This window comes from Miniopterus natalensis, chromosome 7 (assembly GCF_054644295.1).
Source record: "Miniopterus natalensis isolate mMinNat1 chromosome 7, mMinNat1.hap1, whole genome shotgun sequence".
Classification (NCBI taxonomy): Eukaryota; Metazoa; Chordata; class Mammalia; order Chiroptera; family Miniopteridae; genus Miniopterus; species Miniopterus natalensis.
The window spans coordinates 26,280,861-26,306,348 of NC_142087.1; the positions used below are offsets into that span (position 1 = coordinate 26,280,861).

At 41.4% G+C, this 25,488-nt stretch overlaps 1 protein-coding gene and 1 non-coding gene across 3 annotated transcripts; both read left to right on the plus strand.

Annotated features, from left to right (window-relative positions):
* On the plus strand, positions 1–24,227 carry KAT14 (lysine acetyltransferase 14). 2 transcript variants are annotated; one of them, XM_016211986.2, is made up of 10 exons: positions 1–261; positions 2,134–2,252; positions 2,999–3,120; positions 7,768–7,949; positions 9,908–10,327; positions 10,448–11,016; positions 16,681–16,817; positions 17,760–17,935; positions 19,258–19,448; positions 21,847–24,227. In XM_016211986.2, the coding sequence occupies exons 1-10, from the start codon at positions 3–5 to the stop codon at positions 22,018–22,020; spliced, it is 2,349 nt and encodes a 782-aa protein (XP_016067472.2). In that variant the 5' UTR covers positions 1–2; the 3' UTR covers positions 22,021–24,227. The 2 variants fall into 2 exon arrangements, with proteins under 2 accessions (XP_016067472.2, XP_016067474.2); XM_016211988.2 differs by having other exon boundaries at positions 9,911–10,327.
* On the plus strand, positions 11,601–11,707 carry LOC148092730 (U6 spliceosomal RNA). Its single transcript, XR_015714866.1, has one exon. It is a non-coding gene; the product is annotated as a U6 spliceosomal RNA (small nuclear RNA).
* Positions 24,228–25,488: the final 1,261 nt, after the last annotated feature.

Here is a 25,488-nt window from a genome sequence, read left to right on the forward strand (position 1 = left end):
AGATGGATAGTAACATCCACCTAGGAAGTTTGATAAGTCGCCATGATGATGAAGCCACAAGAACATCTACCTCAGAAGGACTGGAGGAGGGTGAAGTGGAAGGAGAGACTCTCCTGATTGTTGAATCAGAGGACCAGGCATCAGTGGACTTGTCTCATGATCAGAGTGGGGATTCCCTCAACAGTGACGAAGGAGATGTGTCCTGGATGGAAGAGCAGCTGTCCTACTTCTGTGACAAATGCCAAAAATGGATACCGGCCAGTAAGGAGCTTCTTGATTCCTTTGATTTGTCAGTTTCTATGTGGTTGGTTTTTCTAACCTGTGAAAGAAACATGAATGTAAAATATACCTAAATAAAAGGATAATTATTATATTTATTTTTAGTTTAGTTGATTAACTACAAATTTATATAAAACAGACACATTTATACTAATAAAAATTACTGTCAACATTTATCACGTTGTTAAAATAACGTTTTTGATCGTGACTCAATAAAGATTAGAAAATTGGAAGTCCTGTGTTACTTAAAGAATTAGCCAAATTTTTCTAACAAGGCTATGTTAGGATTTTGGGACCAAATTCTAGGCCCAGTGTAGAATTAAAGTTCAAGTTCATAAAAAATACTCTTAATATTTAACTTATATGGATAACTCCTGCTTTTGGATGCTGAAGTAAGGCCAGGATTAGCAGATTGTTTTGTGCTGTTTTTTCCTAGGAACATTCTTGTTCTCTCCTTGTTGGCCTCTTTGATCTGCTCGCAGGAGATAAATTCACCTGTGCTTCCCTGATACTTTAGTTTTTCAACTCAGTCTTTTCAACTGCTAGCTTTCTAGTCCTCAAGGGAGAGTGCTTTGGCAGTCATCGTGAGTCTTACCAAAACAGGATTTCTCTTTTAGGCAGAGACCAGTAAAGACATATGTACTAGAGGAATTCTTTGCATAATAGAATTTGTAACTAGGTCAGAGAAATATTTATATACATATAATTGTGAAGTGGGTCATTATCTGGTATGTGGAAATGTTGAAGATTCAATTGTTCAGATTAATAGTACTAATACATAACTTTTATAGAAAAACAAACCTAGAATTTATTACATATTAGGTAGTTTTTGTTTGTGAGCTGTCTCTTTCTGCTTATTAATTCGGGGTCCTGCCTGAAAATCTCAGTGGCTTTCTCCCTGTCCTGACAGGATACATTTTTAAACTGCCCCTTATGATTGTGCCCCTAACTTCTTTAGCCTCTCTCTCTAGTATCCTCTTATCCTCACACATAAACAGGATTTTGCTGTTAGGATGAGCTTTTAATCTCTACAAACAAGTCTTTCTTATCCCTGAGACTTAGGACATTTTAATTGTTTGAAATGTGCATCTCTAACCTCCATGCCCTTCCCCATACACACAAGCATCTCTCTTCCCCTGGCCAATTCTAGTCATCCTGTAGAACCCACTTTTTCTAGCTCTCCTATCTTCCCAATAGGGGTCCAGCACCACTTTTATGTGCCCTTGCATTGGCCTTAACTGCTGCAGTGGTTTCCATGTGTTACAGAGCATGTGTCATCTGGGGGACTTGTAAAAATGCAGACCCAGGCCCCACCTTGGAAACAGTCATTTCACGTGGGGTAGGCCAAGGCATATTAAAAACAAAACCAAAAACTCCCTGGGTAATTCTGATGTACAGTGAAGATGGAGAACCACTGTGCTCATGTGATTACCTATTTCCTCATGTTTCCCTTACAGAATCTGTAAATGCTAAGAGCAGGTACTATGCCCGTCTTGGGCGTATCCCAGTTCCTATCCCAGGGCCTGATACTCGGTGGCAGCTCAGATATTTTTTGAAAGAATGTGTGAAGAGACCTATAGGAGTCAGGAATGTTAGCAGCTGGAAAATCCAGTGAGCAGTAATACCTGCTTTTCCCAGTATTTTATAAAAGTTAGGGAACCAGCAATCAGTGGGCATACTGTTGATGTTGGAAGAATAAAAATCTCTTTCCTTCCCCGCCTCCTATCGTGGGCTGGCTGAAAAAAAAGGAAAAACAACATGGGAAACTTGGAAAGTCTGGTTGAAAACTAATTAAACCTTTGAGTTCTCCTGCTCTAGATAAACCTATGATACACCTTTTTGTTTTTCTCCTAGGTCAGCTGAGGGAACAGCTCAGTTACCTTAAGGGTGATAATTTTTTTAGGTTTACTTGTTCCGATTGCTCAGAAGATGGCAAGGAGCAATATGAAAGGCTGAAGCTAACATGGCAGCAAGTGAGTAAAAGGCTCTTCCTGTAGAATTCATGAGATTGGTCCCCCAAGGGAGTTATTGAATATGTAGAGAAAGAGGAACTTACATGAGCTTTTGAGCTGTTTGGAGAGTCACACCCCCTGCCCCCGCCTTGAAAATTATACACTGAATGTGCAGGGAAAGGAGTTCTTGGTACTCACTGCTAACTTGATGAATTGGGTTTGAGATTCCTGAAAACTTCACACCATATCATTTTTATATAAACCAAACTGATTTTAATTGAAAATGAGGTTCACATTTCTCTGACAAGGCAATGTGAGGGCACATGAAAGGGGGAAAGTATACAGGAACGGGTGACTTCCAAAATATTCAATAAAGTTAGCACTGTCAGTCAAAATGCTGGCTGGAGTAGATACCTGGAGGCCTTTTGATGGCCAGTGGTTAACACTTGTTCTGTGCTGTGTGAGATGGAGGGGTACAGGCTTGGGGGTTTGACCGGGACAGTGGTTATTTATCATAATCAGTTCAACCACACATCACCCCTGCATATGTAACATGTAAAGAAAAACCGCACATAATTAAGTGGATTAGTGATACTCATCTGAGCAAAAAGGGAAGTAAAAGTCTATGCTGAGAACATTCCAAGGTGATATTCTTTTTCCCCTCCGTTCTCCAGCGTTACTACCCAGAATACAAAACACTTTCCCCCTTAAAGATGAACACACTTAACCATGCCTCTCTCCCAGCCCTTGTTTCGTTTGTGTTTCAGGTTGTCATGTTGGCAATGTACAACTTGTCTCTGGAGGGAAGTGGCCGTCAAGGTTATTTCAGGTGGAAAGAGGATATCTGCGCTTTTATTGAGAAACATTGGACTTTTTTACTAGGAAATAGGTAACGTGATTTTTTAAAAATCTTATCCTTGAACAAAGATGTAAAGAAAGAAGAAAGTAAGATTTGAACTGGCCTAATTCAGCCCCCCTAGAGCAGCAGTTTTCAACCTTTTCATCTCATGGCATATAAACTACTACAATTCTGTGGTACACCAAAATGCATTTTTTTGCCCATCTGACAAAAAAAGAAAAGGTATAATTTTGATTTGTTCACACTGGATGGCTAGTGTGCTGGCTGTTGTCATGTTTTTATTTGACAACCTAAGGGAAAAGAGGTCAGTGCCCCTGACTGAAGTCAGGTATTGCATGTCTTCAAAATTCTTACAGCACACTGGCTGAAAATCGCTGCTCTAGAGAATTAGAGTATGCATTTGCTTGTGGCAATTACAGAGAATTTTTTAATACAGAAAATGTCCCTTTTTAAAGTTAAAAAACTTGTTTATGAAAATCAAAGTAGAAGTATGTACTATTAAAAGTGTAGTCACTCATCCTACTTGCAGAGGAAACTATTGGTTTCTCCTGAACATTAAGAGATTTTGAAGGGATTCGTAGACTGTTAACAATAGTTTGATTAAGTGAGGCTGTTTAATAGTGGGATAAGTAACTGTTTAATTGGAGGAGACAGCATTATCGTTCTCCTTTTAAAATCGGTGCCTTATCAGAAGAAAAATAATGGCAGTTGTTGACTGTACCTGTTGATACTGCTCTTCATTAACAGAGGCTTATGTTTTTAGTATTTGTTTTATTAAATGGAAGGAACACTTTTATACTTTTTGGTATTACAAAGTGTTTAGCAAAGTCTAGGTACATTAATACTCATGTGGCTTATTCATTCATTCCCCTTTTCATTTTAATGCCTTTTTTGCTGCTGAGTGCACTCCTCTGTGGTGGCTGCTTTGGTTCATCAGACTAGGTATGCCAGTGCACAGACATTGAGACCATCAGTGTGTGTGTTTTTTGTTTTTGTTTTTTGTTTTTTTAGAGAGGGAGGAAGAGAGAGAGAGAGAGAGAGAAAAGAAACGTTAATGTGAGAGAAACGTCAGTCGGTAGCCTCCTGTATGCGCCCCAACTGGGAATTGAATCCACATCCTGGGCATGTGCCCTGACCTTCGGGTGCACAGGACGATGCTCCAGCCAGTGGAGCCACACTGGCCAGGGCTAATGTTGCTGGGAAGTCAGGGAAGGCATTTGAAAGGGGGGGGGGGTGACCTTATGAAAGCTTGCTGTGAGGGGAAAATAGAGTAGATTCGGTACATTTTTACAAAAGGAGTTATTTTGTTCTTGAGTATTTTAGTGGTACTAAGAAAAGAATTGACAGTATAATTGGTTCTCTTTCTTAAAGAAAAGAAATCTGTTGTTTTAGTTCAATGATTTAGCACTATTTGTGGAACTTAATACATCCCATTTATAAAGGACAAGAAAGGAAAAAAACTGATAAAATTAGATCTTGGAATGTTTTCATGATCTCTCAATACTGTTCTGTTTAATGGATTGTCTTGTGGAAGAAATTGGATTTAAATTGCCTGTTTTTAAGGCTATTGCCATTAACAGAAGTTGTTCCGTTTCATTTGTTCATTTCTAGAGCCTGTTCTTTCTAATATGTCTACTGAAAGGCATTAATTACTTTTCAGCTGCTGTGTATTTTAACCACGAGACTAATGGTTTGGGCCATAATAATGTATCACTTGAATTATCATTTATTTATTTATTTAAATTAAGTCACTTTAAAAAAATACATTCACTTTAAAAAGAAACTTCCCACCACCCTGGTAAGTGAAAAACTCATATTATTTGCCATAAATATAATGAAACTATAAACATAAATGCACTAAAAATAAAACAATGCCATTAGGTTGTAGCTGGAGCCCATGGCCTGTAGAGGCAATCTGAGACCCTCTTTCTTGATCAAAAGGGGAGGCTACATGTGTTAGAATTTCAAGCAACAAACTTTCTCTTTGACCTAACCAGAAGGAGTGAAAGAATTAAAAATTACTCTGTGATTTTTGACAGTTTCTTGCCCAGTGCTAACCTTTCCTCTGGGAACTCTGCTTTAAACATCAGGGATTGGAAAGTCACCTGAAAGTGCTCCCTGATGTGGTCCCCATGCCCTCAGCTGTCGCTGTGTGTGAACATACACACAATCACTACACCCCAGAGAACCAGGCTGCAAAGAGCATTTAGTCAAACTTTTTTCACAGCTACTAAGATTTAAATTCTGTTATCCACAGAACATTTTATATTCCTAACAATAATAACGATTTCTCATTTGCTATAAGAGCAAGAGAATAGCCCTGGCTGCTGTGGCTCAGTTGGTTGAAGCGTCCTATGCACGGGAAGGTCACCATTTCGATTCCCAGTCAGGGTACATATCTAGGTTGCAGGTTCGATCCCTGGTCAAAGGGCATGCAGGAGGCAACCAATTGATCTATCTCTCTCACATCAGTGTTTCTCTCTTTTTCACTCTCTCCCTCTTCCCTTCCTCCCTCTCTAAAAGCAATAAATTAAAAAAAAAAGAGCTAAGAGAATAGTATACTGTGCAATGAAGTTCTAAATTTGAATACATTTTCTTTCCGATATTTACAGGTTTGCTTTTATGCTTTTAATTTTTATTAAAGTTTAAGTGTATAAAAGATTATTTAGGGCTAACCTAAGTAACTTTATGTACCATTATAGAAACAAATTAAAAACTACACAAAAGCTTTATTAGTTACTAGTTTAATTGCCATTGTGTGTGTGGTCATTTAACTTGCTTTTACAGTCCTAGTCTTGAATTCTTAGAGAAGGCATAACTTTGACTAGTGGAGAATAGTTTGAATACTTTATTCTATTACCATATTTCGTTGATTTTAAGATGCACAATATTTCAAATTTTGATTTCTCTTGACAGCTGGATATATCTTACAAGTGATGGTGTGTCAAAATTTGATAGTTTTCTTTCTTGTTCATAAAATGATGTATCTTAAAATCAGTAGATCTTATATTTCAAGGTATATAAGACAACACATTCTTAGTATTTAAAATTTTTTTAATTATATGAGGATTCTGGGAAGATGGCAGAGTCGGAAGCACCAGAAATCTTTCTCCCTACCTAGACAACAACTGGAATTGCAGAATCTGTCTGATGTAACTATTTTAGATTTTTGGAGTCTGTTGAAGGCTTGCAAGTTCCAGGGAAAGTTGAAATTGATTAAAATTAACAGCAGTTTATTGTCCAAAAAAGAAATTGTGGAGCTGGAAAGTACAATAACTGCAATGAAATAGTCACTGGAGGGATTCAAAGGCAAATTTGAACAGGCAGAAGAAAGATTCAGTGAACTTTAGGCTAGGCCAATGGGAATGATCAAGTCTGAGGAAAAAGATTAAAGAGAAGTGAACAGAGCCTAAGGGACCTGTGGGATACCACCAGCTGGACTGACATACTCAATGTGTGAGAAAGCAAGTAGAATGACTTCCCCCTTGGACATATTCTTTGGGCAAGAGGAGAGGGCTTGGAAAGGTTAGAAAAAGTTAGGAGTGGAAAAGACCAAAGGAGTTAGAGTGCTCTGGGACCAAAACCTTGCCAGGAGAAGCTAAGGTGTTATTGCCCCATCACAGACGGTGCTTATACCTATTAAAGTTTTTATTTTTTTATTTTTCTGTGTCTCCTAGTACATCTTTGTTCCTAAGAATACTTTTTCCTTTTGCCTCCAAGCAATATTTTTGAATTGTTAGACTGGCCTCGTTATGAAAGGATTTCTGGTAATTGACTTACGTTTTCAGGGAAATAGAACAGTTGCCTTTGAAAGAATTTTCAACAGGAACCTGAATAGTTGACATTTAACATACTTAAAATTTTTTGTTACATACATTCTTGTGTAGTTATTTTGAAATGCGTGCTCTTTTTTTTTTGCCAGTTACTCCCTCAAAGTTCATGGAACATACAATATAGTTTTATTCCCACTCTACTATGTAAAGGCCAATAGGAACAGACTGAGAGATGCATCTGGTACCTTGGGTGAAATGAACTATTTACCAGGGCTAATGATTCTCCTGTTGCCTTCTCGAGAGCTGTATTTAACTCACATATAGCCCGGCCGGGCGTGGCTCAGTGGTTGAGCATCGACTTAGGATCCAGGAGATCGAGTTTCGATTCCCGGTTAGGGCACATGCCCGGGTTGTGGGCTCGATCCCCAGTCAGGGGCGTGCAGGAGGCAGCCGATCAATGACTCTCTCATCATTGATGTTTCTCTCTCCCTCCCTCTCCTTTCCTCTCTCTGAAATCAATAAAGATATATTAAAAAAAAAAATTCACATGTAAAAGCAACTCAAGTTTAATTAAAATTTACTTGTAGAACTCATGATGATTGTGATGAGAAATGTTTTATGAGCTTTCTGAATTATTTAATCCTCACAGCAACCTAGTGAGGATTAAATAGGTAAGTTCTATGATCCTAATTTAAAAATGAAGAAACAGGCAGCTAGAAGGTGGTAGAGCCAGGATTTGAAGCCAGACAGACTTCAGAGCCTCTCTCTTGACTTATGTCCCTTCAAAGATTGCAGGTTCGTAGCATATCATAGGCTATGAGTCATAGAGTATTCGTAGAGTGTATTTTCTATATAATTATAGGATTTAAGAAACCAATAATTTTTAAATTCTGGGACTCTCTAGGAAAAAGACTTCGACGTGGTGGAGCACAGTAGCGGGTTGCCTCAGCGTGGGAAGTCCTATGTACTTCCGTTCGGGTGCTCAGGAGTTCGGAGAACCAGGATGGTGGAAACTTGTTCACAACAAGCCCCCGACAATGAAACCCGAAGGAGAAAAGTTGTCCGCCTCGACTTTGAAAGTGAAAGGTACCGTCACGAGGGCAGCATCGGCGTGCTGCCCAGACCGAAGCCGTCAAGTGGGAGCTGAGGAGGCAGCCCCACTTCTACCAGCCGTAGCCTGGGGAGCAGCTCTGCTTGGCAGCTTTATTGTGACATATCTTTTTATATACCATAAAGAACTATATAAAAATATGATAATTTCCTGATCAAGTTACCAGTTTTATAAATTTCCTTTGCTATCTGAAACGCTCTCTCTTTTCAATCTGATTTTGTTTTTAAACTTTTTATTGTGGAAAATTTTAAACATATGCAAATGTGAAGAGAGGAATATAATGAATCCCCATGTGCCTTTCCCCTCACTTCAGCGGTTAACTGCTGGCAATCTCCTTTTATCTAGACCCTGACTGAGTACTTCCCCCAGCCCTCTACCCGTCTCCACCCTTGGATTTTTTAGAGCAACTCTAGGCATCACCACTGCACTGTAAACATTTCAGTGTGTAATCTCTAAGTAACGAGGACTGTTTGTTTTTTTGTAGTCTAACCATGATACTATTTTCACACTTTCAAATATTTTTTTCATTGATTTTTAGAGAGAGAGGAAGGGAGAAGGAGAGAGATAGAAACATTGATGAGGGAGAAACATCAATCGGCTGTCTCCCACACGCCCCCCCACTGGGGATCGAGCCCTCAGTCCCAGGCATGTGCCCCAGCTGAGAATCGAACCAGCGACCTCCTGGTGTACAGGGTGATGCTCAACCACTGAGCCACACCAGCCAGGCCCATTTTCACACTTTAAAAAGAACTAATTATTTACTGTCACACACTGATCTGATTTTTTTTATCTAAAAAGTTTTTAATGAGTTTTTACATTTAAAAAACTATAATTGGGGGAAAAAGTCAAATAGGGTTGAAGGGTATAAGGTCTGGAAGCTGCTCCTCTGCACCTACCCTGCCCTGCAGTTTCACTCCCTGGTTAACCACAGTGACTCATGTGAATCCATTTAGAAATCTGTTCTGCACAGTTAAGCACTTTCTTACTTTTTCAAAGGAAACCTGTACATGGATCCACAGTACTTATTCTCCTTGCCCCTGCTTCCCAGTATACCTTGTGTCTGTCCAGAGCAGTACATGCAACTCTGCCCTAGTTTCTTTTATTTCATTGCATTCCATCTGATCATTTATTAAACTCCTGTTGATGGACATTTCGGTTATTTCTAGAACCTTTTGTTGTTTAATTTTTATTTTCAAATCACATGGAGTAGGGAGGTATCAACCACTCCTAGTTGGGAGAGAGAGTAACAGTTACTAAACTGTAATCTCTCTTGTTATTTTAAACAGTATTACAATTGTACACATTTGTGTATATGTGCACATTTTTGTATGATAAGTTCCTGGGAGCATATTGCTGTAACAAATGCATGCTCATTCAAAACTTTAATCAGTATTGCCAGGTTACCCTCCAAAAAGTTGTAATAGGGTAATACATCCTGGCATGAAAATGTTTATTTCCCCATACGCTTGCTGAGCATTATCAAACTTTCAATGTTTACCAATTCCAATAGATGAAAGATAGTATTTAATTGTTTAAATTTACATCATAATTTTTTTTTCTTGTTAAGAGATATCTAAGTCCTCATGTAAGGCATCCATTGAACATTTCTCTCTTTTTTTAAAAAAATATGTTTTTATTGGTTTTAGAGAGAGAGGAAGAGAGAGGGAGAGAGAGAAACATCAATGTGAGAAACATCGATTGGTTGCCTTCCATACGGTCCAGGACTGAACCCACCACCTAGGCATGTGCCTTGACCAGGAATCGAACCGGGAAACCTTTTGGTGCACAGGACAATGCTCAACCAACTGAACCACACTGGCCAGGGCGAACATTTCTCAATTTTGAATGTGGTAGAAGGTTTACAATAATAAATTAGCAAAAGAAACTAAAGTTTAATGCTTATTCAAAAATTTAGGTATTTATTCTTTTCCAGCAGCCTCCAAACCAGCTTTAGATCCCATTATTACTGTTGAAGGACTTAGAAAACGGGCGAGTCGCAATCCTGTGGAGTCAGCCATGGAATTAAAAGAAAAAAGGTCTCGTACCCAGGAAGCGAAAGACATTAGAAGAGCACAGAAGGAAGCTGCTGGCTTTCTTGACAGGAGCACTTCTTCGACCCCTGTAAAGTTCATAAGCCGAGGCCGCAGGCCTGACGTGATTCTAGAAAAAGGAGAAGTGATTGACTTTTCATCCTTGAGCTCCTCTGACCGAACTCCGCTGACAAGCCCATCTCCTTCTCCATCTCTGGACTTCTCTGCCCCTGGGACCCCTGCCTCTCACTCGGCCACGCCCAGCTTGCTTTCGGAAGCAGATCTGATTCCAGATGTGATGCCACCACAGGCCTTGTTTCACGGTAAGACTCGCCTTCCATGGGTCTTTTATTTTATGTATGGCCCATGATATAAAAGTGTATGTTTCACCTTGCACATAGTATGCTCTGCATTTCTTCTGTCCTGTTTTGTACTCTGCACAGATGACGACGAGATGGAAGGTGATGGAGTCATAGACCCAGGGATGGAGTACGTCCCGCCCCCTGCTGGGTCAGCAGCTTCTGGGACCATGGTTGGGGGCAGGAAGAAGGTCAGAGGACCCGAACAGATAAAGCAGGAGGTAGAGAGTGAGGAGGAGAAACCCGACAGGATGGACATTGACAGTGAAGACACAGATTCCAACACATCTTTGCAAACAAGGGCTCGAGAAAAGAGGAAGCCACAGCTGGAGAAGGACAGGAAACCTAAAGGGCCCAAGTACACCCCTGTGAGCATCTATGAGGAGAAGCTGCTCCTGAAGAGGCTGGAAGCTTGTCCCAGTGCCGTTGCCATGACACCAGAAGCTCGGAGACTGAAGCGTAAACTGATTGTCAGACAAGCAAAAAGGGATAGGGGATTACCACTTTTTGACTTGGATCAAGTTGTTAATGCTGCTCTTCTGTTAGTCGATGGGATTTATGGAGCCAAAGAAGGAGGAGTTTCCAGACTTCCGGCTGGCCAAGCCACATACAGAACCACCTGCCAGGACTTCAGAATCCTTGACCGCTACCAGGTGAGTTAGCACTCAAACTCTCGGGGCGGGAGCCCCATGGAGTGGACACAATTATGCTGTGACTCTTAAAGTCCTGAGTAATTTTGGGAGGTTCTGCCTTGAATGCCCAAAGAGGGAAAAACACGGATGTATGAAGGGGTATTCACACTGAACAGTTAAAAAAAATAAAGCCCAGCAATTTTTATGTAGACCCTGAGTACTTTTCCCCAACTCTCCTCCCACCCCCACCCTTGGATTCTTGAGAGCAGTGCTTTAGTACCATGGCGTTGTGCTGTATTCATACGTCAGGACTATGCGCTGTCCTGTCCAGAGGCCGTTACACCTGGTCTAGAGAACGGACCTCCAGGCTTCTGTGGGAGGGCAGCCCACCGGCAGCAGGGAGTTGAGGTGGGATTTAGGATCTTAACTGCTGTGAGTTAAGATCCTTTTATCTGTCTTTTAGTGAGCATGTGTCCCTGGGCTGTGAATTTCACAAGAGCTTCTCAGTTTTCCCTCCCCAGCTAGTAGGGATGGAATGGCTAGAGGAAGCTGCAGTTGGGTATTTCCCTTTCCACAGGTTGGTTAGGCTCTGATAAAATCCCAACGTGCTCACTTTGGCTGCACATATGCTAAAACTGGAACGATACAGAGAAGATTAGCATGGCTCCTGCGCAGGGATGGTATGCAAATTGGCAAAGCGGTCCGTATTTTTAAGGCACGTTGAGTGAAATAAGTCACAGAGACAGAGAGATACTGTATGATCTCACTTATATGTGGAATTAAAAATAACAACTCATAGACAGAAAGATCGGACTTGTGATTACCAGAGGCAGAGGGTGGGAGGAGGGGGCATTGGAGGAAGGTGGTCAAAAGGTACAGATTTCCAGGTATAAGATAAATAAGTACTAGGAATGTAATATACAACACGATAACTATAGCTAACACTGCTATATAGGATTACATAGGAAAGTTGTTAACAGAGTAAATCTGAAGAATTCTCATCACAAGGAAAACATTTTTTCTTTTTATACCTATGTGAGAAGATGGATGTTAGTTGAACTTATTGTGACAATTATTTAACAGTAAATGTGTATCAAACCATCATGTTGTACACCTTAAACTTAGGCAGTGATGTAGGTCAGTTATTTCTCAATAAAACTGGGGGAAAATGTTTCTAACAAGATACTTTTGAAAAAAGCCAGTAGGTTAGGCTCTGGCAAAATGGTCTCTGTTAAGAGCAGGCCTTGTTAAAAAGAGCAGAGTACATTGTACTCTAATGTATTTCAAAATGGATACTTTTTCCTTCCCCTTGCTAAACATGAGGCAATTTTTCTTTGATCTTTACCATGAGAACCTGGTAGAGCTCTGGGAAGTAAAACACAAAAATGTGTGACCCTCCCCCTGGAGATTTTTCTCTCTGATTTGTCCACACCAAGCCTCTGGCAATTTCTCAATTGCAGCTTCTGTTTTTCTACCTGGCACTTGTTCCCAGAGCTTTCTGTTCATGGGTTTCTGCTCTGATAAGTTGTGATTTTCTGTATCCTCCTGTCTGTCTCTCCAATTCTGGGGGCAGTGGTTTGCCCTGTGACCTCAATTCTGTGATGGATCTAAGAAGTTGTTGATTTTCAGTTTGCTCAACTTTTTACTTGTTAGGATGTAATCTACTTAGATGTTGGACTGGAAACTGGAAGTTATCTTCTATGCTTCTTTAATCTGGGAAATTCTTCATCATTGCTTCTTTAAATAGATTCCTCCTTTATGTTATTTCCTCTCCTGGAATCCTAACATGGATATTGACACCATTACTTCTTTTCTTTATCCCTTCCTTTGTCTTTTTGAAGAGATCCTTAACCTGTCCTTAGCATCATTCACTGAGTGCTTTATTTCAGTGATCTTGTATTTAATATATGATAATGAATGAGATGCTTCATGTTTCCAGGCTCCTTTATTACCTTGGAACCTTTTTATTCTGCTTTTTTAAAAATAGCTTTATTGAGGTACAACTCACATACCATACAGTTTACCCATTTAAAGTGTACAATTCAGTGGTTATAATATGGTCACAGCGTTGTGTAACTATAACCATAATCAATTTTAGAACATTTTCTTCATCCTAAAAAGAAACCCAAACTTTAGCTGTTTCTGCCCAGCCATCCCACACCCAGCCTCTATTAATCTGTTTTCTGTCTCTGTAGATTTCCCTATTCTGGACATTTTACATAAATGGAATTTGCATAATATGTAGTCTTTTTGAATGCTTTCTTTCACTTGCATAATTTTTTCAAGACTCAACCATATTGTAGCAGATATTAGTACTTTGTTACTTTTTGTGGCTAAGTAATATTCCATTATATGGATATACTGCGTTTTGTTTATCCGTCCATCAGCTGATGGGCATTTGGGTTGTTTGCACCTTTTGGCTATTATGAATAATGCTGTGAACATTTGTGTACAAGTTTTTGTGTGGACATACATTTTTACTTTGGGGTACATACCTAGGAGTGGAATTGCCCAGTCAAATGGTAACATCATGTTTAACTTTTTGAAGAACTGCGGACTGTTCCCAGAATGGCTACACTATTTTACATTTGCACCAGCATTGGGTGAAGATACCGATTTCTCCACACGTTCTTACCCATACTTATTATCTGTCTTTTTTATTATAGTCATCTTAGTGGATATCAAGTGGTATCTTGTAGTTTTGATTTACATTTCCCTGAAGACTGTTTATTGTGCTTTAAAAAAATTCTTGCCAGTCTGATCATTTCTGCCTTTCCCAGCACAATTCGTATACTTTATCTTTTGTTGTTTTGTTTTGCTCTTCTTATTTAAGTCTTGATTTTTTCCCCTGTGAATGCACATTCCCTTAGTCTTACCAGCTCCCTTTGCTGGCAGTGTACACCTGGAGGGAGGGGCAAAAGACTGGTTTCTGGCTTGTTGCCCTCCTGGCAACTTTTGTAAAATGTGAGGCTCTGCGTTCAACCACTTACCATCCTCATCTTTTTCCACAATCAGGCAACCTCATCTCAGAAACTCCCAGGGCATCTCCTCCTGTGCTCCTTTACACCTCCCTCTGCTGTCATTGCCTGGGGCTATCGAATGCTCAGGACTGTCCCGAGGGTGTCTACCCTCCACCAGCACTGCTCTGATTTCACCTCTCTGGTTGATGCTTCCTGGCAGAGTTGCTGGTCAGAGATCCATCCAGAGCAGAGGAAGTGGCCTAATCAGTAAACACTCCCATCCCCATGGTGGTGCAGAGCTTTTCTCTGCTCTAGACTGCCCATTACCGCCTCACCTGTACCCAGCCACCTTTGATATTCCTTGGGGTTTCTCACAGTCTTTGTGTTCGTCTTCCCTCTCGTTTTTTGGCCTCTCCCAGATTAGGTTTGGGAAGGGACTCTGCAGCCCACCTAACTCCCAATTTGTTTAGAACCAGAATTTTGGAAAAGCTCATTTAACATCTTCCAAACTTATTTAACTTTAGGACTTTCCCCCCCACCAATTTGTCATTCAACTAACATTAAGTTGAATACTTCATATTTGCCAAGCACTGTTGAATCGGGTGATACTGCAGTGAATTAGGACAGACAGGGTTCACCACCCTTGTGGAGCTGCCATCAGTGAGCAGGGAGGTGACAGTCCTTAACTCCCTTAACAGACAGGGAGTTTGCTCCTCTCAGGTGGAGTAGAGGAGCCGAGGGCAGCAGCACTCTTCGGATGGGGTAGTTAAGGAGTGCCTTTCTGTAGAGGTAACACTTGAACCAAGTTCTGATCCACAAAGAAGAGCCAGGCTGAGGAAGGTTCAGGGAGAAGACTCAGGCATAGGACCTAAGGCAGGAGTCAATTTGGTGTCTGAGGCTGGAATATAGTGATGACAGAGGAAGGGAATGATGGGAGATGAGGCCACAGAGGTAACAGGGCCAGATCCTGCAGGTCACGGCAAGGAGTTTGAATTGTATTATGAATATACAATGGGAAGCCAGATAGGCGCTTCCATCAAGGGAGGTGAATTTAATTAGTTTTAAAAGGAGACTATGGCTCTGTGTAGAGAATGGGTGATAAGGGGTAAGAGTGGCAAGCAGACTGATAAGAGGCAGTGGTGTGATCTGGACAGAAGCTGAGGGTGGTTTAGATTTGGGAGGAAGCAGTGGCAGTGGAAAGAAGCTGGGGTGCTGTATAACATCTGTAGGGTTCTACGGAACTCATCTTGAGACACTGACTAGATAGTATTTCGTGGGCTAGTGGTTCAGTGGCTGGTGTTTCAGTAGTTGTCTATTGCTGTGTTATAAAGCATCCCCAAACTTGGTGGCTTAAAACAATGACTACTGAATATTTCTGCTAATTCTCTGGGTTGACTGGGCTCAGCTGGGTGGTTCTTCAGTGGCTGCATTTAGCTGAGAGCTGGATCTGGACTGGAATGAACAGGATGGCTTCTCTTCCTCCAAAGCCTGTCTCGGTGGCCTCTCATCATTCAGTGGTCCAGCCTGGACACCATGGCAGCTGGACTCAAAGAGGGGGAAAAAGTAGAAGCTGCCAGTCCCCTTAAGGCCTGGGCTCAGAAGTGCCAGAATGTTACTTCTGCCTCTTTCTGATTGGTCTGTTACAGGCCCACCAGATTCAAGGGGAGGGGACATAAACTCTGCCTTATGATATGAGGAGCTGCTGGTACCCAGAGGCCTGGGAGGAAGTGTTGGGGCCATATTTGGAAACTGTATACCACAGCTTTCAATTTCACTTTGAAACTTACTTTAAAGTCCTGGAAGAATTTCAAAGATGGCTTTTGAAAGTTTTGGTGTCCAGTTTGGGAAAGTAATGAGAGCAAATTATAAAAGAAGGAATTCTTGCTCTCTTCCAACAAAGTTATTTTCTAGGCTCAGAGCAAACTGATTCCACAAAAACAACTCAAGTTTCTAACCTTTATCCATCCCTTGGCAAACTACTTTATAAGTGTACCTTTTAATCTTCCATTTGAGCCTTTGCTATAAACCCTAATTGCACATGTTCTGTTACTGCATGACTGAGGGCCCTGGAGCAGCGCTCACTGGAGAGCAAAGGACTCCAGTCAGGCTCCCCTGGGACCAGTTCAGTTAGGACATCTGCCTAAGGAGTAAAGACTACATCCTCAGTGAACCTCTGGCAGGGCCTCTCCACTGTTGCGATTTGTTTTAGGGACGATAACCTACACCAGTCTCACTTTTGTAAAATTTACTCAATGGAATAGACATATTTTAAGAAGTCCACATATAGATACTGCAGTAATTGTCTCCTGTGGCTGTTTGGCTAACGAACTACTCCTAAAACCCAACCTGTGTATACGTGACCTTCATGATACTAGTACTGGTTAATATTTGATGAATGGGCTGAAGGTGTAATATAGGTAAAATGAAACCTATAGCAGCTGTAAATTCCATGCTCAATCCTGCATTTCACTCACTTAAATGACTTTAAACATTTTTAAATAACTTAAACATTTTTTAATTATTCTAAACTATGACAACCAGGATGAGTTTTTCATATCTAATTTCATACAATGAATTTTCTTAGAAATGAGCTTTTCAAATATGTGATGTAAAAAGGACCTATTTTCTGATATATAAAAATGTCAAAAGTACTAATTATCTGTGGGAACTAAACCAATCTTTTGGATAGTTTTGTTTTTATGTAACCAGTGTTTCTTTCTCATAGACTGCCTTGCCATCAAGGAAAGGATTTCGGCACCAAACCACCAAGTTTTTGTATCGTTTGGTGGGATCAGAAGATTTGGCTGTGGATCAGAGTATTGTTAGTCCTTACACTTCTCGGATCTTGAAACCATACATCAGGTATATGGAGAAAAGCTGTGGTGCTGAGTGTGTCATGAGAAGTAATGTTTGTGACTTCTGCCCTGTCTCCCTCTGTTGGAGTGAAGAAATACCAAAACCTGTGAGCAGGAGGCAGCAAGGACTGAGTCTGTGCTCTGTGTCTAGCCTCAGCCTTGACTTGTTTCAACTGTACATTTTTGCAGAAAGGATGGTCCTTTGATAAAAACATAAAAAGCAAGGATAGGCTAGGTTAACTCTGTTAGATTTCATTATGATTATCATACTCACTGTTTTATTTAAAATTTTAAAGTTATATTATATATTTAGTAGTCTGTGAAATTAAAAAATAGGAGAGATGTCTCAATCAGACCTGAATCTGGACTGGATGTTGGGACAGTTTCTAGCGATGAGTCTGGGCTGTGCTGTGAAGCCGAGCTGACAAGAGCGGCCTCCAGCGCTGTCTTGGCTGTGATTGACAGAGTGCATGGTCTTCGTTGACCATACTTGCTCTGCAGCTTCCGTGGTCACCTGATCCTCCCTGCATAGCACTGCCTCCCAGGCAGACATGTGGGCAGGCAGTGTGCAAGCCTGCTCTGGTTCCCCGGTCTTGGGGGGTTCCCCAGCTGCCCTGGCAGGGTTGGATCCTCCCTGCCCTGGCCTGTCTTGGTCAGAGCACTCAGAGGGTTAATTAGGATTCCATTTCTGTTTCCTCACTGTGTTCATAAGGCTCACTAGACCAGTAAAGTTCCTGGTGGGTGCAGAGGGGTTTGGTCTGACAAATGTTGAAAGAGTGAATTTTAAATTTATACCAAAAAGTTCTGTAGCTGTTATCAAGCTAGTTGCCATATAAAGTAGTGCAAATTAGTTCAAAATTTCAAGATCAGAGTTTGCATGAATCAAATGGCTAGGAATAAAACTGGGTATTTTTTGACTTGAATTTGTTTCTTTTTTGTGGTGCTGGAGGCGCGATTATGAAACAAAGCCACCCAAACTGCAACTCCTGTCACAGATTCGCTCCCATCTGCACAAGAGTGACCCTCACTGGACGCCAGAGCCCGACGCACCTCTCGATTACTGCTACGTCCGGCCAAATCACATCCCCACGATAAACTCCATGTGTCAGGAGTTTTTCTGGCCTGGTATGTCCCCCTTCTCACACTGGGAAGACTGGTTTTCTGTAGTTAACTTTAGTGATTTTTAAAATTAGTGTATGTCATGTGACCCTAAAATCTTTACTCATAATTTTATTCAGTTTGTCTCTGCTATTACAGAAACGCTAAAATAGAAATACCTCTTTCTTTCCTAAGATCAAGAAGAAGCCTTCATTTATAAACAGCATTTTTGTTTGTTTCTCTTCTGTTTGCCTCTGCTTCCAGAATAAAAGGTTTACCCTGTTTGCTTCTATGTATTTTTATTTTTAATTTTTTTGCTTCTACGTATTTTTAGATGCCAGGTAATGTCTATAAGCCATACACAGACCAGTAGCTAGGGCATTTAGACACTTTTGATTTTGCTTAATAATTCTGTATGCTTTGTTTATTTAACTGTTCCTTAGAGAATGCTAGTACAGCCAAAAGGTGTTTTTAAAAAGCCAAATACCCCATTCACAGACTTTAACCCAATATGATTTGTCATTTTATCAGCCTTAATACACTGTCTCTAAAGACCAAAGACATCAATTAAAGGAGCGCATTTTCATTGCTATATATAAACACATTTTTTTGTGGACCTGCTTGACCACTGGGCTTTGAAATACAAGGGAAATGCTTCCTCCAGATGTTAGATAAGACTCATCAGGATGAGAACTTTGTCACCTTATTGTCTGATAATCGTGCAACAGTGAGAGTGGTGGTGGGGCTGTGTTTGCTCTTTTGGGAGTGGTATGGGGGCTGACGGGAACATTCTGGGAGCATTTACTACTTCCGGCCTCTACACTAGGTGACTTCCATTTGCTATACAAGGGCTCATTTTTAATTTAACCTTTTTACTGTGAAGTGTAGCATTTGTACAAAAGAGCTTATAAATTGAATACGTCTGAGGTAAAGAATACAGTGATATGGCCCCTCTTAGGGGATCTTTACCCCAAGTCTGTGAGGCGGTCTAGGCACACTCTGATCTTAAATACTGTAGCAACTGCGGCCGAGACACTTAGAGATGTGCCCACCAGTACGCGTGGCGAAGGAGGGTCAAAGCCGGGTGTGTCCAGTTCCGACCCTGTTCACTCTGCTACACGCCCTGTCCTGCCTCTCCTCTTTTAATATATCTACTTAGAAAAGATGATGTTAAATTTGGTGTATTCTAAAATTCACTTTTAACTTTATGATCTGAATGCGTGGTGTCTTTGTCTCATTCTGTTTTTTTCTTAGCACGCAGGTGTAGCTGTAAGTACAGACTGAACAGCTTGGTGTTCATAATTCCAAGAGGCACGTAGTCTGAATCTCCGATTGTTTCTCTTCTTTAGGCATCGACCTGTCTGAGTGCCTGCAGTACCCGGACTTCAGTGTTGTCGTCCTGTATAAAAAAGTCATCATTGCTTTTGGCTTCATGGTTCCCGACGTGAAGTACAATGAAGCTTACATTTCATTTCTGTTTGTCCATCCTGAGTGGAGAAGAGCAGGGATCGCAACTTTCATGATTTATCACCTGATCCAGGTATGTTGTCTGGGTTCATCTTCTACCCACTTGCTTCTTGGCTCTTTGGGGAGAATTGGAGGGGACGTGAGTCTGAGCGGGGCCCTCCCAACATAGCCCAGTGCAATATGAGCGCAGGAAGCCCGTCACCATCACTCGCGAGGTTATTAAAACACACAGACAAAAATCCTCACCTCTCTAAAATAAGAGTGCTGTACAGGTCCAAGTTCTAAAGAAGCGCGTTTGTGAGTATGCGAGGTAAATAAAATGGGAAACTACCGGAGGGAAAGCCTGAAGCACTTGTACGATCCATGTTGGTGACGCTGCCACTCTTAGAATCAGCACCTCCACGACTCACATGGAAGTGGAACTATGGTTTTTAGTTTTTAAGTGTTTTTAAGACACTTTAGCTAAGCTGTAGCAATCAGTAGTACATATTCTGTAATTCTTGATTTTTTTCATTTTTCCATCACTGTATAGCCTGGTATGAACCTTCTAAGACTTGATTCTAATATTGATTATAATTCACCCTTTGATATACCTGTATCACCTTTGAAGAAAATAGACCATATATTTATATACGAACATCAGAAAAACATGCAAGGATTTTTTTCCCCTGCCCAGAATTTTTCTGATAACTTTTATTTAGAAACCATCTGGTCTGTACGATTTTGTGTTACTGGTCAAGATTCCTTTTTGGTTTGGAACTTATTTTTATTTTTATTGAGGTATACTTGACATACAACATTATGTTAGTTTCAGGTATACAACATAAGGATTCAATTTTTGTATGCACTGCAAAGTGATCACTACATTAAGTTAGTTACCATCCATCACTGTACATAGTTATAAAAATTTGTTTTTCTTGTGATGAGAACTTTTAAGATTTACTCTTAGCAACTATCAAATCTGCAGTACAGTGTTACTAGCTATACTTGCCTGGCTGTGCATTACATCCCACGACTTATTTTATAACTGGGAGTTGGTCCCTTTTGGTTCCATTGCCCCCCCCCCCACCTCTGGCAACCACCAGTCCTTGTTCCGTATCTATAAGTAGAGGATGGAGTTGATAAAATGGTTTTTTCCCAATTTTTAATGAAGCTTGCTCAATAATTCCCAAGTGTTGGCCAGAGCCTTGAGACCGTCCTCTAGAAGTTGCTTTCTTCCCAGCTCTTTGAGCAGTTAATCCGTGCTGCTTGTGCTGCCTTGAGCTGGGGCGCTCTCAGCTCTCTCCGCCCACTGCACCCACAGAAGGGGCCTCCCCTGTGCTCACCCTTCTCCCCTAGCAGACCGCCTGCAGGATTTCTGCCTTTCCCTTCACTGGCAAGGGCCTGAGAGCAGGCGGACAGTTTGATGTGTGTGCTGGGCACAGGCCTGGCCCAGTCAGGCCTCACAGAGCATTTCCTGCGTGGGAGGAAGAGCGTTCATCTTTGTTTGCGGGTGTCCAGCCCCGAGCCAGACCACACAGCGCAGGCCCAGACACAGTCCTACACAGTCAGGATGACTACACAGGCCTGCACTTGGTGATGGCCGTGGTCAGACTGTGCAGTTTGCAGTGGAGAGAATACTAGCCTCACCACAGAACACGCCCGTGTCCTTGGTATACTAGATGCAGTGTGACTTCAGAAGAGAGAAGGCAGCCATCTACCTTTGACAGAGTTCTTCAGTTGGGCCTTGGTGGAACCACGGGCTATAAAATCTCAAGGACCCTGTCAACTTCAGTATTTCAGTGCTTTCTTCATAAAAACAAGTTCTTCATTTATATTACTTTGGGGTACTGTAGTCTGCAGTAATAATTAAAGAATCTAAGGACTTGCCTTGTACTGGTAGAATGATTGTTACTCTCTTCCCCTAGGGTTGGCCTGATGCCAAATATAGAAACCTCAGTTCTGAGAAGTGAATTCTGTCAGTTTGGGAGGGATGGGAGGCGGACTGTAAGATTCTGAAGGTCTGTATAGATTCTTCAGGTTTTATAAATAAATGAAAGTCCTAATATTTCATATCTGGTCACATAATTTAACATCTAGTTTTTAAAGGCAGAACTTAACTTTGTTCATTATTTCTTCAAGATTGTCATGTGTTTGGTAGAGATATGTTTGACATATTTAAATGTAATTGAATTATAAATAATACAGTTGGCAATAAAATATCTCCCTCGGCCCTTTGCTTCAGAGAGAAAAGAACACTCAGCTTGCCATCATCAGCTTCCTTAGTGCTGATGAATGCTTCAGTGGGTGTTGTGATCAGCCGCAGTGTCACTCGGTTTCCAGCTGTTGCCAGGTGTTGCAGATTCCCAGCTTCAGTCCCTGATTTCTCTGGTTTCCAAACTTAACCACCTACACTTAGAAGAGTTTCTCACCCACTCATTTTTCCCTCTGGCTTTCTCCTTTCATCTTGTATTTTTCCACTCTCCTGGCAGACCTGCATGGGCAAGGATGTCACCCTTCACGTCTCAGCAAGCAACCCCGCCATGCTGCTGTACCAGAAGTTTGGATTCAAGACTGAGGAGTATGTTTTAGATTTTTATGATAAGTATTACCCGTTGGAGAGCACAGAGTGTAAACATGCATTCTTTCTGAGGCTCCGACGCTGATGTGACTTGAATACAGCTCTTCACAGAGACACACACGTGCTGTTAGAGTGGGGTCTTCACAGAGACCTGACTCATTTCACTGTGAGTTCTAATCTCTGCGATTAGACATTCATTCCAACTCTCACCTGAGATGAGAAAAGAGGTGGCCAGTGGAGTGAGCAGTGACTAGCCCGTTAGCAAAATCTCTGTCCAGTCCTTTTCTGGAGAGGCCTTCAACCCACATCTTGGGGCTCCACAGTTAACTAATGCTGAGAGATGCTGCGTCTTCTTCCATCGGACAGCTTGCAAGTGGAGGAGTATCTAAGCTGACATTCTTGGTGAGCGAGAACCTGTCCAGATTTAAAGGGTGAGCAAATGTGATTGCTGGTCAAGATTCCTGCAGTGTCCTGGGATGAGAGATTCTGAGATGGTTACGTAAAGTGATGCCAACCTTTTCCCAGCCTTGGTGTGTGGTCATTGAACCCAGCAGGATTTCTAAGTCACTGAGGCTCTGTTGTCCCTCTCTGACTTTGGTCACAGTCAAAATGAAGTAAATGTTTGTGCCTACACATTACTTCACCTATTCTGTTAGCACCTCCCACCAGAGGCTTGGCCTGGGAGGGAAGGGCCTCAGCCTCCCTGTTCCTGGGAAATTGGTTTGGTGTTGGAGTGGCTGCGCAGCCTGGATGGATGTGCCATGGCCAGACCTGTGTGGTCTGCAGGATCAGGCTGTTTGGTGTGTGGGTTGTTGGAAATGGACTCTTAATCAGCTTTTTTGGGATCAAGCAGGAGCATTTCCAAAAATATTAGCTATTCTCAAATAAAAACCTTTCCTTATAACAATCAGATCTTCAATCTAATCAGTTGTTTTCAAATTCTCTTTAATTAAGACCAGTGGTGTTGGCTGTTGTCATTTTTTTATTTGACAGTCTAATGGAAAAGAGGTCAGTGCCCCTGACTAGTCAGATAGTGTATGTTTTAAGATTTCTTGTGGCACACTGGTTGAAAATCACTGCTATAGACCAATATTTCTCATAAACATAGATGTAAAAATCCTCACCAAAATATTAGCAAAACAAATCTAACAATTTAAACAGTTATACACCATGACCAAGTGGGATGTATTCCAGGTATGCTAGATTGGCTCAACATCAGAAAATCAATTCATGTAATTCATTACATCAACAGGCTAAAGAAATCACATCATCATATCACATGATACAGAAAAAGCCTTTCACAAAATCAAACACCCATTTGTGATAAAAATTAAGCAAAGTACAAGTAGAGGGGAACTTCCTGAACTTGATAAAGACTATCTGCAAAAGGCCGAAACCTCAACATCGTGCTTAATAGTGAGGAACTAGAACTTTCCAGCTAAGATCAGGAATAAAGCAGGGATGTGCTCTTGCACCCCTCCTTTAACACTGTACTAGAAGGTCTAGCTAATGCAGTAAGAAAGTGAAATAGAAGGTATACAAAGTGGACAGATAATAAAACACTCTTTTTGGCAGATGACATGATTCTGTAGAAAAAAAGGAACTAATAAGTGAAGAGCAAGATTGCAGGATACAAGTTTAGTCAGTTCCTTTCCTATTTGCCCGCAATGAACTAGTGGAATTTGAAATTAAAAACACAATACCATTTACATTAACACCCCCCCCCCCCCAAATGAAGCATTTAGGCATAAATCTAACAAAACATATACAAGATCTGTATGAGGAAAATTACAAAACTCTAAAAAAAGACGTCAAAGAACTAAATAAATGGGAAATTATCCTGTTTGTGAATAGAAAAAATTTTGTCAAGATGTCATTTCTTCCTAACTTGATCTATAGATTCAATGCAATTTCAAAATTGCAGCAAGTTACTATTTTTGCATATCAACCAATTGATTCTAAAGTTTATGTGAAGACCCAGAAGAGCCAGAATAGCCACCACAATGTTGAAGGCGAAGAACAGTTGGAGGGCCGGTGCTGTACTATAGAGTTACAGTAATCAGGACACTGCGGTACTGGTGAAAGGACACAAATCGATCAATGGAGCAGAACAGAGGAGTCAGAAGTAGACCCCCATAAATATAACCAACTGATCTTCGACAAAGCAGAGGCAACATAGTGGAGAAAACATGTCTTTTCAACAAATGGTGATGAAACAGCAAGATAACCACATTAAAAAAGATAAAAAGAGCCCAGCCAGCGTGGCTCAGTGGTTGAGCGTCAACCCATGAACCAGGAGGTCAGGACTTGATTCCCTGTCAGGGCACATGCCGGGTTTCGGGCTCGATCCCCAGTAGGGGGCGTGCAGGAGGCAGCCAATCAATGACTCTCATCATCGATGTTCCTATCTCTCTCCCTGAAATCAATAAAAATATTTTTTTAAAAAGCACAACTATTAGTGTGGTTGAATATTTTCCAGTTTGTTTTTTAGTAGTATTTCTTCTTTTATAAATTGCATCCTTTGTCTGTTAATCTCAAGGGACTTGGGGTATCTTGGTGTTTCTCATTTAATTATGAGTTCTTTCTACAGTTGAAGTGGTGATTCTCATCTGAGTCTAAGATGGCTGGTCCCATCTGGGGAATTTTTGGAGAAGGTCCCTCAAAAGTCTTTTTCATGACTGTTAACAAGAGAGATGGTGAGGCTCCGGAGGGAGGGAGGAACCAAGGCAACAATAAACCCAGTCAGATCTGGCAGCACTTTTTCCAGGGTCTCAGGTCCTCAACCAACTGTGATACTTGTTTCAAGTCCTGGGAGAAAGGGCTGTAAGTAAAAATTGGGCATCTGTTCTCTGTCTCTGGGGACCCTTTGCTCCAGCCGTTCAGCCTGATTCCCTCTTTCATTTGCTCCCATTCATCCATGAAGGCCTGGTCTTGGGATAGGGTATGTGAGGAAACCATTGCAATCAATGAAGGCCACAGGAACTGTCAAAAAGAGAGACCACTCCCTCCTCTGGATTCATGGCTTAAAACTGACAGAGACCAGCTCAATCCAACATGGAGACTAATTTCAACTAACGGTACCCCCCAGCCTCATTATACGCTCATTGTTATATATTAGCATGCTAAACAACACCCCCCCCACGCCAGCTGCCATGGCTGTCGGAGCTCCTCTGAGAAATCGCCCCTTCCCGGGAAGATCCTTTATATTCCTCCCCCTTATTAAATACCCTACCCCCTGCCCCTGATTAAATGAACCTCAATAAAGGAAGCAAATTCTACTAAACGGGGGCTTTTCTGTCTCACTGCTTCACTAATAAACTCACTTTCACTTCAAAATCTGTGCTGGCTTATACTTGAATTCTTTCCTGCATGAAGCAAAGAAGCCACCGTGGGTTGCGGACCCTCAGGTGCCCTGGCCCTGGAATGCCCGCATTCTCAGCAGACCGACGGCTCCAGGAACCCCTTCCTTCGACAGGCTCCCTGCAGTCAGCGACTTTCTGTCTCTCCAGCCTGACTCCCTTTTGAACCTCACAGAAATTTGTCCTCTCTCCTA

Coding starts and splice junctions, on each gene's coding strand:
- KAT14 (XM_016211986.2), top strand. CDS start 3: ATGGATAGTAACATCCACCTAGGAAGTTTGATAAGTCGCCATGATGAT. Junction 7,950..9,907: donor CTCGACTTTGAAAGTGAAAG/GTACCGTCACGA, acceptor ATTCTTTTCCAG/CAGCCTCCAAACCAGCTTTA. Junction 11,017..16,680: donor GAATCCTTGACCGCTACCAG/GTGAGTTAGCAC, acceptor TCTTTCTCATAG/ACTGCCTTGCCATCAAGGAA.